Genomic DNA, 13296 nt, shown 5'->3' with positions numbered 1-13296 from the left:
ACCCAGCTGAAGCTGTTGACTCAGCAACATGCAGGAAACCTCAGGCAGCGCCAAGAGAGACACTGTCCCCTCAGATAGCAGAGCACCACCACCACAGCTAAGCTAAGAGACTGTCCCCTCAGATAGCAGAGCACCACCGCCACAGCTAAGCTAAGAGACTGTCCCCTCAGATAGCAGAGCACCACCGCCACAGCTAAGCTAAGAGACTGTCCCCTCAGATAGCAGAGCAGCACCGCCACAGCTAAGCTAAGAGACTGTCCCCTCAGATAGCAGAGAACCACCGCCACAGCTAAGCTAAGAGACTGTCCCCTCAGATAGCAGAGCACCACAGCTAAGCTAAGAGACTGTCCCCTCAGATAGCAGAGCACCACAGCTAAGCTAAGAGACTGTCCCCTCAGATAGCAGAGCACCACAGCTAAGCTAAGAGACTGTCCCCTCAGATAGCAGAGCACCACAGCTAAGCTAAGAGACTGTCCCCTCAGATAGCAGAGCACCACAGCTAAGCTAAGCTAAGAGACTGTCCCCTCAGATAGCAGAGCACCACAGCTAAGCTAAGCTAACCCGGATGCTAATAGGTCCATTTTGCCAACTTTGACAAACGTTGTCGTTCTAGAAAACTGAGCCAACCTCTACAGTGGGGGAGTGCGGTGCGCGCTGCTGGTCTCCAACACGCCGTAGAGCTGGTATTTGAACCCGACACATTCTCAGTGGATCAAGAGAATTATTAACTTGTGCAGGGAACATGATGTGTGTGTGAGTGTGAAGAAAGGAGACAGAGGTGCGGGAAAATTCTGGAGGGTGAATAATTTGTTTGCTATCTCTGTCCTGACAGCTTTCACTCTTCACTAACCCATTCTGACAACGTGGCTCAAATGTCACTCAAATCACTATCTGAATGAGAGCGCACAGAGATACTTTGTGCACGGATGTGTGTGTGTGTGTGTGTGTGTGTGTGTGTGTGTGTGTGTGTGTGTGTGTGTGTGTGTGTGTGTGTGTGTGTGTGTGTGTGTGCGTGTGTTCTCTTCCATGTGTAACCACGCAAACAGTCAGACTTTAGCACTTCTCTCTGCCAGAAGGTGCTAAAATCGCTAGGCAAATCTCCCTCCTCCCTTCCTGTCAGCCTGACTCACAACACAAACAGCCTTTATTTATCCCGTGGTTTCATGTTGCTCCTCTGAGCCGCTCAGAGACACAGCGAGACCAAAGCCGGCAGTAGGCTGGGAGGCACGGTTCTGACACTCCATCAACGGGTCTATCTGAGTACTGAACACTGGCCACTAATATATATATACTGGCCAATCAGATCAGGGAGCTCTGTAGGTTGTAAACCAAACACAGAGAAAAATAACTGTCCCTACCATAATAAAAGAATCAAAGCTCCCAATAGTATAGCAGGATAATGAGAGAAATAGTGTCAAATATTCTGCGACAAAAACAAATGAATCTTCACACCGTCGGTGGGTGGGTGGCCAGCCGGCTGGGGCCAGATTCAAACAGCCTCCTCTTTTAATTTGGAAAAAAAACAAGACTGTGTTGATGCTGCTCACCTTCACGCACGTGACGTGGTGTTATCTAGCATCTGGGAATACATCAGGACAAAGAGCTCATAGAGGGGGCCACCCGCCTGAACACAAGAGAGAGGGAGTGTGTCGGTTGGAAATTGAACCCACCGTTAAGTACACAGTTCTGCTGTTCTAACGTCAAGTCAATAGCGCTCTGTATTAGAGACGTGTCCCTGGGCTGTCGTGTGCTTTTTGGGCACTTATCAAACTGTTCAATCGGGCTATTTTAAGCCGGCCGTTATATCAGCCTGCTGTTTTTCAGGGATATCGGAAACTAGAGAAATATAATGTTATTATACAGCAACGCCGTGTTGTGCAAAAAAAGACCACCTTTCATGCTGTATAAGTGACGTGTACGGTACCACGGATCTATTTCCTTTGTAATTTAAACATGTCATTTGAATACCCAGCCCTTAACGATGCTCGAATTATAATGTTAAACAGAATGAGCTCCCTGGTGGCTGATGCAAATAGATGCTACAAGGAAAGCAGCCCATAAAACAACCCAATTACAGTTACTGTGTCCCTCACTTCAAAGCAGGCAGGCCACCGCAGTGGTAGAGTGGAGATGTTTAAACTACACATAAAACCGTACAATACAACACATTGGAATGAACTAATGATCATTTCAATATGGACATATATATATATATATATATATATATATATATATATATATATATCTACTGAGGTGTTTACAGTTGTTTATCAGTCAAATCAGGATTCATTCACCAGATTACAGAGACTAACAGATGAGGGCCCGACCTCCCCGGTTGGTTTGTAAATGCCACAGCTGGCTAGTTATCTGTACATGAAAAGTCATTTTTCTTTAAACCACAACTCAAAATGCCTCTCATGTTGAATTGTGATGAAATGTCAGTTGTGCGGAGGGGGCTGGGGTTTCCCTTTTATTTATTTTTTCCACAATGAATCCACCAAAATAAAGATAAAGAGACAAAGAGAGAGAGAGAGAGAGGACGACAGCGCGGTTACTGCATAGTCACATAGCTGTCAACTTTAATTAATAGTATGAGTAAGCAGGTGGTCCTCTGCTTTTAATTCCAGAATGTTACTGAGCCCCCCGCTGAGTGTAGCCCGCTGGGCATCATATGTCAGTCAGTCTGTCTGTCTGTCTGTCTGTCTGTCTGTCTGTCTGTCTTTCCGTCCTCCATCCATCCATCCACCCATCCATCCACACAGCCATACTTTCCTGTAATTGTGTAGGGACAAACATGAAAACAAGGGTGCTAATATCTTCCCTTAAGCTTTGATCATCATAGCTGTTATCTGTTGTGTCGTTTTTAGCTGGGTGGCGTCTAAAATAAGAGTCCCCGGTGTCGTTGTGCTCGTCCGGTCTCCTCCTCCTCCTCCTCCTCCTCCTCCTCCTCCTCCTCCTCCTCTGCACTGTAAGACGCGTGTTTACCAGAATACACTCGCAGCCGCTCTCTTTGATGTCGCTGCTCTTTGTGAGTCCTGGCCAGCGAGGCCGCTGCGGTCGGCTGCGGCGTAATGGGACGGAGAACGAGGGGCGCAGGCAGATCCACACACAGGCACGGTGGACTCACTTATCGTTGAGAACAGCGCGTGCAGCCTACAGCTGTTTGATGTTACCCAGACGACCGGGCGTTGCTCCGGTAGCTCGTGCCGCCAACACACCCGACCGCCGCCCTCCTTCCACACGACGCGGTTAGCTTCCAAGTGAGGGGAGTGGTGGACTTTCAGCTGCGCTCGTGTTCTGACCTTTATGGATTCAATAACATGCGCTCTCTTTTATGATTTTTGAAATGGAGTTTATCGTCACAGAGTTTCTTCCCTCCACAGGAAACAGTGAAGGCCACAATTTGGTTATATGTTATATAACCGAATGTGGTTTTTTTTGTGTGTGCTTTTTGTAGTACAAGTATTTTGTGACAGATTAAGGACCAATCCATTCCAAATAGTAGAAGAAAACCAGACTAACTTGCTTAAATCAAAATCCTGTTAATTAAATATGATTAATGAATGAAAAGGGAAAGCATTACATCTCTGCAAAACATACACCCTTCTGAAATATTGACGAGGCGTTTCATCAGCCTGGGGCTGGGGGTCTGCCCTGACTCATCTCTTCCTTTCCCTTCATCTGTTTGTTTAAAGTAATAAACACACATTACTGATTCACAATCTGTTGGACTAACCAAAACATTTCCTCCCTCTCCCAATTCCTCCCCACATTTCTCAGTTTTCTCTATCTGCATGGCTCCATCTTCAAATCTCTTCTTTCCCTTCTGTTTATCTGTCTCTATAGAGCTGGTAAGTCCCGCCCCTTCCGTTGGACCCCACTGCACCTCTAGGTTGAAAAATCAAATTGAATGATGTGAGAAAAGAATTACTTTCTGGTCCCGTTTGAATTGTGCCCTGAATGTCAACACATGTTGTCTGTGAATTTTTAATATAAGTTTTCATGTTAAGAGTTTGACAGTATATTGTATGATTCTTCGGCTAGCAGTTGTGGAAAAGACGTAACGAGAAAGACTGCATGTGGCCGTGTTGTGGGGTGACGTCACATAGGCGACATGTAGCCTTTCTCGTTATGTCTTTTCCACAACTGCTAGCTACAATAAACTGTCAAACTCTTAACATGAAAAATTATATTAAAAATTCACAGACAACATGTGTTGACATTCATGGCACAATTCAAACGGGACCAGAAGATAATTATTGTCTCACGTTCACTTTGCATTAACGATTTTTCAACCTAGAGGTCCAGTGGGGTTGGGCGGAAGGGGCGGGACTTACCAGCTCTATATCTATGTCTGTTCTTTCTCTCTTGTGCCTTCATCTCTCTCTCGTGCTCCATCTCGCCCCTCAATTCATCTCTCGCTCACTTTATCTTCATCTTTCTCCCTCTCTCTGTCACTCAATTTAATAAAATTGTCCTTATTCGCATGAAACAAAAACATGTCTACATTTGACATCTCTCCACATGTCTCTCTCTCACTGTGTCTCTCTCTCCTCCTCCTCCTTGCAGGCCAGGAGAGCTTCAACTCGCGCTCCCTGGCCATGCAGGCCCAGAAGAAGATCCTCAGCAAGATGGCCACCATGGCCGTGGCCAACCTGCTGACGGACGACACCAGCAGCGAGATCCTGGACGAGCTCTACAAGGCCAGCCGCGAGTTCACCAAGAGCAAGAAGGAGGCCCACAAGATCATCAAGGACGTCATCAAGATCGCCCTGAAGATCGGCGTCCTCTACCGCAACCACCGGTTCAGCCCCGACGAGCTTGACACGGTGGAGCGCTTCAAGAAGAAGATGAACCAGGCGGCCATGACGGCGGTCAGCTTCCACGAGGTGGAGTACACGTTCGATCGGAATATTCTGTCGGAGCTGCTGCTGGAGTGCAGGGACCTGCTCCACTCGCTGGTGGAGCAGCACCTGACGGCGCGCTCGCACGCCCGCATCGACCACGTCTTCAACCACTTCGCCCACGGTGACTTCCTGGCCGAGCTGTACGGCGACGGAGACGAGTACAGACTGAACCTCCGCAAGATCTGCCTGGGCGTTAACAAACTGCTGGACGAGGGGACACTTTAACCTCCCCCCTCGCCGGCTCTTCCGCCCCGGAGCCTTCCGCAGCGCTCTGCTTCTGCTTCTGTTTCCCCCCTCTCTCTGGTCTTCTAGTTATCGTCACCCTATAGACCAATGTTCTAAATGTGTGCAGTTCTCACTCCCGCTCTGCCCCGTCTTCCCCGTCGATCTCGTCTTCCCCGCCTAAACCATTTATAAACATGTCTCGCACTAGGCTCTCACCAACCTCCTCCATTCCGTCCTTCTCTTCCCACCACCAGTTAGTCTGCTCATTATATTTTGCATCCACTGCTAACGGATCGGTGTTGTGCCTGTCTGAGGGGACTTTAGACTTTCTGAATGCCGACCCAGCATTCCAAAGTAAAAGTCCTGCCATGTTTTAGCTCCACCCCAGCACCGAGACTGCTTATTGTACTCAAACCTTGTACTTGTGGGTTGTGCCAAAAAGCTCATCTAGATGGGTGACTAGAAAGCGAGAGAGGCCTTTTACTTTGTGAACCCGGAGGTCCCGTTTCTACGAGCCCGTACCACAGATCTCCTCCGTTTGCCTAATGCGCTTGATGTACGTCCTTGTGTTACTCTGTGTAACATGCATTCTGTCCAGATTGCTGTGTCAGTATTTTCCAAGCGTGACGCTGAACGGTTTCAGAGAATAAAATCAACGTGGAAGCGTAAACAATCCTCTCACAGATTGCCATTATAAATGATTCAAACAAATCGTGATGTTTATACATAAGGCCAAACAAATTAAATTCCATAAATGTGTAATTGTACTGTCTAATTGTTCTGTAAAATGAGTAAGAAATACAATTTGTCTTGTAGATGTTTAGTTACCGTAGCGTCCCTGGCCTGTACCACTTGAATCTCTGAATTAGCCTTGGGGTGGGGGGAAAATTGCATTTTGTTTCTGAGTCTTTAGGGATGTGTTGCCTGCCATCTTTCCTCCTTTGTATTGTGTGTGTGTGTGTGTGTGTGTGTGTGTGTGTGTGTGTGTGTGTGTGTGTGTGTGTGTGTGTGTGTGTGTGTGTGTGTGTGTGTGAAAGAGAGCGAGAGAGAGAGAGATTTTTGGTGTTTGTGTGATTGGGGAGTGTATTTTATGTCTGTGTATATCTTCTCTGCAAGAGTGTACCTCTTTTGTCTTTTATTAAAGATTCCTTGTAAATGAGTGAAAATAGTCATGCATTCTTCTAACCACTCAAGGTCTGTTGATATGCATACCCATTTGAAAAAAAGAAAGTAAGCCTTATTGTGTCTTGAGAATTTAGTGCAAATAAATGACTTTTATATTCCAGTTCCACTGGAATTTCTATGCACTAGAGTACATCAAAACAAAACCAAAGCATCACAATTTGTTTGGTCCACCAGTCCATGTGTGTTGCGTCTACTCTATACGTGACTGTGTGTACAGAGCCTGTAGCTCTGTGCTCTGGTGGATTCAGATAGCTCCACTCAGGACATCGGGGAGGAACTGACATTGTCCTCCAGTTGTGCACTGATAGCCAGCAGCCTTGTGTTTAAAAACCAACTCATTTTTTAGGAGAATTAATAAATTATTAATACAATTATCATTCATTTATGTTAGACATTTGGAATCGGCATAGGAAATCTCTAAATAGTCATTCCTAGTCCATTAGCTCCCAGTGGGTCCATTTGTTCAGCTGTTTACAACAGAGAGGCATAACAATGCTGACAGAGCTTAGGAAACAGTCGGGGTAATAGAACAGTCAGACCACCTAGTGGCCCAGTGCCCATTAACATTCAACTGCTCTCTTAAATCAGGTTGGCTGCGCTCACAATCAACTCATCCTGTGTTTAGGCTGTAATTGTGGTGTTTGTTTTGCATAGAAAGGAAATTTACTGATGATCTCTCTCTGTACATCGGATATAGTTTACCTTTGAATGGTTTATGAAGTTGATCCCTTCCAGACGGATTGCATTAATGACACGGAATCGGAGTGGGTGAAGGGAATTACAAAAAGACCACCCTCATACGGAGACAGAGAGAGAGACAGGGAGAGAGAGAGAGAGAGTCAGACAGAGAGATAGACAGAGAGAGAGACAGGGAGAGAGAGAGAGAGTGTCAGACAGAGAGAGACATACAGACAGATAGACAGAGAGAGAGACAGGGAGAGAGAGAGAGCATCAGACAGAGAGAGACATACAGACAGATAGACAGAGAGAGAGACAGGGAGAGAGAGAGAGAGAGCGTCAGACAGAGAGAGACATACAGACAGATAGACAGAGAGAGAGACAGGGAGAGAGAGAGAGCATCAGACATAGAGAGACAGATAGACAGAGAGAGAGACAGGGAGAGAGAGAGAACCACAACATCATATCTGCTGGCATGTTTTAGTTTATAAGAGTTAAACAAATTAAAAAGTCACTCAATTAAGGAATTATTCAATTTTGTCATTTTAAAATATTAAGCATGGGATCATGTAAAGGAGGAAAATGAACTGTCGCCATCTTGTGGTAACAATGTATAATTCCTCTTAAAGTCAGCTGATCATTTCTGTGTTGGCACATTGACAACCAAATACATTTGGGTAAGAGAGGCCAGTGGTTTTGTCTGCGTAGGCTGATTTGTCAATTGCAGAAACGGATGGAAATATTATGTAAAACCCAGTGCTTGTTATGATGTTTGGTGTTAAGTTACTGTTATGAGAAGACACGGAACCTTTCCAAATAAACCTTGTGGCACTCGATAGTCATCTGGAGTGGAAAGTGGATATGTTTTATGTAATTATAAAATAAGCATCAGTTATACCCTTTGCTTTTGCTTTCTCCCACTCCCTCTAGATTATTGGTAGGCCAATAACTGGGATTAAAACATCCCTGGAATAATCTTTATATCACTATGTAGACATTTGAAGCTTTGAAGAGCTATTTTGAGGCCACGGATGGACATTATTTAGTTATAGGACCATCAGCAAAGGGTTAATGGTTTCAGGTGACTGCAGTGTGTTGGCAGAATATAAAGTGAAAGCGAAATAATGTATTTTGAGTGCACATTTTATATCTGAATGGTACTAGGCTAATAGTCAGAGAAATTATAACTTGGAAAAAAACATTTTGAAAAGTCAACAAGAATAAACATATGAAACAACTAATGAATAAAAGTACCTCAAATATAAAAAGATGTCTGTACCGAATTTTGCAGTAGAAGCCTCACATTTGAACCAATTCACTAAATTCACTTTGGTGATGAGTAGCTTTAGCAAAATATCCATGAAGCAGGTAGCATTGTGTGGCTGGTCTCTTTGATTAACCCCAAGAGACATCAAACAATATTTTCCATTAACAGATGTGTGGTATACGCAAATTAAAGAATTATTACTGTAATAAGTCATCATGAAAGTTATTCTACTAATCTGGCAATGGGATTCTCAGCTCTGGACCTCTGCTGGTCCACGGATGATGAGATAATAGTGTTAATGGATGGGAAATTTGCGGAGGCAGTTGCTGTGGTTTTGCTGTCTTGTTGTCTTGTTAACTGAGTTAATAGGACTATGAAACCAAGAGTGGCACGAGTTTGTGTAAATGTTGAGTATTGGCTCAGGTGATGAGACTCTAGCCATGCCTTATATCTGGTGGATCTGGTAGTGAGCAGTGGTTTGCAATTACAACAGTTTTCTTGACGGAAAACGTATATACACACACTGCTGATTTAATGTTAGAATAATGTTTACAAGACAACAGCCAGCCTTTTTGGAAATGTGTTATATTTAACATCAAGCCAAAACAATTGAAGGCACTATGAAGTAATCTTTAGTAAATTTTCACACTATGGTCACAGTTTTTGTAATTCGTACATTGAATATGATTCTTTATCTTTGCATCAGGCTTATGTTGTTCAAGGATTCAAACATATCTACAATGAGGTGTACCTAAAACATCCAATGCAATTAAAAAAGTCTTTCTAGAATTCTAGAACATTAAATGTACTGTATCGCATAAAAAACAAATTCAAAATTGAAGTAATGTAGTCTTCATGATCCATTGAATAAACAGTTACTGGATTATAGTAATTACACAAGGCATAAAACACTTGCAGAAAGTGTGTGAATATAATACAGTCACAGTGAGTAACCTTGTAACAGACAGTTACAAGGTTACACAGACTTGTTTAGGGTATTGTTTAGGGATTAAGTTGAACCTGTTATATACCAGTTTTATTTGGCCAAATGCATTATTATTATTATTATTATTATTATTATAGTATTGCCTTAGCATTGTGAAGAGTCTGTATTATAATCACAATGCTAATCTAGTCATCATCATACCTCATCATACAGACCCATCACATTTCTTGCAAAATATAAAGAACACTGACACTGATTACGAAAGGCCAGTAATCACGCTTTGTTCTCAGTTGGTAAAGGATAAGCATTTAAAGTCATCAATACAACCCAATCAGGGAATAAATAGTGCTTTAGCTGGAATCAAATACTTCTATCTTTTCCCTTTGTAATAGGGTCAAAATAATTTGTAAACAATTCAGCAATGGAAGTATTGACTCAAACAGTACAAACATAACGTCTGCATGCAGTGCAATAAAAAGAGTCAGTGCCAGCCCTTTGTTATCAGTAGTTATTCCAGCCTTGTTAAAGGTCAGGCACAATAGTGGAAGACAAAAGCATGTCAGCAGTAATACCTTAGCCTCTTCTCTTTTGGTATAGCCCAGTCAATCCAGACATTATCATTACGAATCTGAAATACATCAAATCTAAACAAAACAGACACAAGGATAAATACACAATGTCTGCATCCTCGTGAATCGAGAACCTGCATTCAAAACATTAAAAAAAAATCTAAAACAGACGCTGCACCTCGCTCCCTTTTATCAGCGCTGGGCGGCCGGTTACAGAGCAGAGACGGAGGACGAACGACGAAGCGGCCGCTAGTCCAGGAAGGTGAGCGCCGCCATGACGCTGAAGCCCAGCAGGATGAACAGGACCTTGAGCAGCTGCCGCTCGGGGGAGTTGAGCTCGTGCGGCAGGATCTCCATGAAGGTGATGTAGACGAAGGTGCCGGCGGCCAGGCCCTCCAGGACGGCCTGGATCAGGGCGCCCGACGCCAGCGCCGCCTCCGTCAGGCCGATGCCCACCGCGATGCCCAGCGGCGACATGGCGGCAAACACGCACACGTAGGCGGCCACCCACGCCGGCCGCACCGCGCCCTGCACCAGCTTCACCGACAGGCTGAACACGATGATGCTCTTGTGCACCAGGATGGCAATGCAGATCTCCAAGACCTGGAGGGATCAGACAACGCTCACGGATCAATGGGTCGTGTGGGTCCCGCCGCACCCAGACGCCGTGCTGGAGACGCACTAATGCACGGGGACTGCCAGGCCGGGCTGCGCATTGCCAACGGGTTATCTTCTCGTCGGTTATCTTTGTTTTTCTTTAGAGCAAATCGATGACACAAAGCGCTAGTGCGGGACACTTTATCAGTGGGGGGGGAAGTGAGAATCCCCACAGGAAGTGGGAGACATGAGGAGGCCATGGAAAGATGCTGCTACACTGGTTTTCAGGCATCCCCCCCCCCCCCTCCCCCCCCCGCACATCAGCAGTTCACTTTAAGTAACGTGTGAAAGCACAAAGAGGGTCACATGATGTGCAGTCAGAGTTCTCAGTGACCCATAAGTAGAAGTGAGAGTTGATTCGGGGGGGGGGGCCCATGCAGAAGTATGGGCCCCTGGGCCATACAGACGTCCTACCTAATCCAGAGACAGGGTAAGGCTTTGTTCTGCTTTCAATGGTGAAATGCAGATATCATGATGTAACGCCATGAATCAAGGATCCGGTGGACTTACTGTACTCGCGCAATGCACCATTTAACATAGGCCTGGGCGATATGGCTGAAAGACATATCACAATATAACTGGATCATATTCATCTATGTCGATAACTATTGATAATTTTATTGACCTAAAAAGACGAGGAATTGCCATGCTGGATTTAAACGCTTGTTTAACACCTAATATGACCTTCCTCTGTTCTTCATTTACTCCAATGTCGACACAACAATGAAAAACTCAAATATTGTAAAGAAGTATGGAAGCGTGTTTGTGTAACAAACCCAGCTGCTGGATTCGGTGGTCCAGTCTCTTATCGATATATATTGTTTTGTATTGATATTGATCAAAAGTTTATCACGATACGATAACTTATTGTTTTATTGCCCAGGCCTAATTTAACATCATCCACAATTTAAAAAATTTGAATCGCAAAAAATAGAACGCAAACATAACACCGTTCCACGCTGATAAATATTGCAATATAGCCTACTATTATTAATGAAATGCCATACGAAACAAAAACACTGCTTGGTCTGCCTGAAGCTGTGAATGGCCACTACCATTCAGTCAACACACAGAACTCTGACGAGGACGAGACACTACCCCCCTACCTTGGAGTCGGTCCGCTGCAGGCCTATGGCCAGGCCCTCGAATATGGAGTGAAACGAGAGAGAGAGGAAGAGCATGAAGGAGCGGAAGGAGGAGTGGGCTTGGAAGTCCACGTGCATGTGGGGGCCGCTGGCCTCCAGGTCCAGGCCGTGCCCGTGCCCGTGCCCGGCATCCTGCCCGTTGGCGGGAATGAGCGGAGCCCTCTCCTCGTGGTCACCATGGGCACGTTGGCAGTCCAGTATGACTCTCTCCAAAATGAGGACCAGGAAGAAGCCTGAGGCGATGATGAACTCTGGGAGGGGGAAGCTGATCTGTTTGGACAGAAGTGTTTGAACAGGTTGTTAAAGTATAAACAAACGAGAGATAACGGGGTAGAACACTATGTTCGTCCTACAAAGACACATCTTCGAAAATATCACAATTGAGTAATAGGCCTATTACTCAATTGTACAAAAAAAAGTTTCACATCGTAGAAAAATTTTGTTGAAGAATTCAAATAAACGATTCGACATTGGAAAATGGTTTTAAAAAAAAAACAATGTAGTGTAGTGTGTGTCCAGTACAGCAATCCGCGGTCCTAACATTGAGTGACTCCAAAGAGACGTTTGCGACATACGTGACCGCACGGAGCTCAGGAGGACCGTTACCTCTATTCCCCGAGCATCGAGCTCCGTGCTGATGTCTTCCAAGTAGTCTGGAATGATGTCGAGCAGACATGCTGCAAGGAACACCCCTCCAGCAAAACAGCTGATCAAACTCAGAACCACCCGGTGGGTTCCTGGGAAGAAAAATAAAACATAATAGTCGAAACCTATGTAGTCATATAATCAGTGCAATCATTATACATCTTTTTTTTTTTGTCAGGACTTCTAATCGCAGTCATAAATGATTGCCTTTTAGAAGTGACCAAAATTGACTTGTCAGTTGGGAGGAGAGGCTACTGGACCTCAAACTTTCATAAAGAAATTAGAGCCGTCAAAAGGACGTCAAAAGCAATAACGTTAAGAGCAGAACCTACCTGTCCCATTCCCGTTCCTGAACCATTTCAGCCGAGCTGGGATAAATCCAAATAGAAGAGTTAAAAACAGTAAAGCAACGAGAGCTCCGATTTTCACCTGCAGTATATATTCCATTTCTCCGGTGCAGTCAGCTGTGTGATCACAGTCCTACTTTAAGCACGTAGACCCAGTCTGGAAGAGAATAACCATCTCGTTACGTTGCGGTCACGAGTGGTCACGATGGTTTGCATGTCAGCAGGGTAAAAAAAAAACAAGGAGGGTATAATACATTCGACCTGCCCTGCAGCTATGATGACTGAGACGACATATGACTGCAACTTTTAAAACCTATTGTTATGCTTCTGCCTCTTCTTCACGGGTTTACAAACAGACGAACAGATGCATTAAATCCACCACTATTGAGTAGTGACCAACTGACCACGGACCTATTGGCCTGGCAGTGACAAGAGCAGTATATGGACTGAGTCTTCTTCATTCGTTTATTGGAGAGCAACAAACTAACGTTAAAGGTTCATAGCGCCACCTAGTGTGTTTCACCATGGCTTTACTATTTAACTTGATATACTTTTACTGTTCCTGATAGATAAACTTAAATATAAGCAATATATGATGCTGGCTTCTTCTCCTCCTGTGTCTAATATCCCAGATACCATCTGCATCCAATGACCCTCCTACTTGATCCTATTGCAAAATGTTTCACTGTTTGCACTTAACATTATCCATTTTCTCCACTAATAAT

At 44.6% G+C, this 13296-nt stretch overlaps 2 protein-coding genes across 2 annotated transcripts in view; one reads left to right on the top strand and one right to left on the bottom strand.

Moving 5' to 3' along the window:
• Nucleotides 1-6074, top strand: part of tnfaip8l3 (tumor necrosis factor, alpha-induced protein 8-like 3) — a 14778-nt gene extending 8704 nt beyond the window's left edge. The window contains exon 2 of the mRNA XM_084476508.1: nucleotides 4570-6074. Within this exon, the coding sequence (XP_084332634.1) occupies nucleotides 4570-5132 (563 nt within the window). The 3' untranslated portion in view covers nucleotides 5133-6074. The remainder of the gene's footprint in view (nucleotides 1-4569) is intronic.
• A 2754-nt stretch (nucleotides 6075-8828) lies between these two features.
• slc39a1 (solute carrier family 39 member 1) lies at nucleotides 8829-12984 on the bottom strand. Its single transcript, XM_084476505.1, has 4 exons — nucleotides 12557-12984; nucleotides 12186-12316; nucleotides 11541-11849; nucleotides 8829-10380 (listed from the first exon to the last, which is right to left on the bottom strand). Exons 1-4 carry the CDS (start codon nucleotides 12669-12671, stop codon nucleotides 10027-10029), a joined length of 909 nt encoding a protein of 302 aa, XP_084332631.1. The 5' UTR covers nucleotides 12672-12984; the 3' UTR covers nucleotides 8829-10026.
• Between the last annotated feature and the right edge of the window lie 312 nt (nucleotides 12985-13296).

Source organism: Micromesistius poutassou, assembly GCF_964030765.1.
Source record: "Micromesistius poutassou genome assembly, chromosome: 12".
In the NCBI taxonomy this organism is placed as follows: domain Eukaryota; kingdom Metazoa; phylum Chordata; class Actinopteri; order Gadiformes; family Gadidae; genus Micromesistius; species Micromesistius poutassou.
This window is presented reverse-complemented; position numbering and strand designations above follow the sequence as displayed.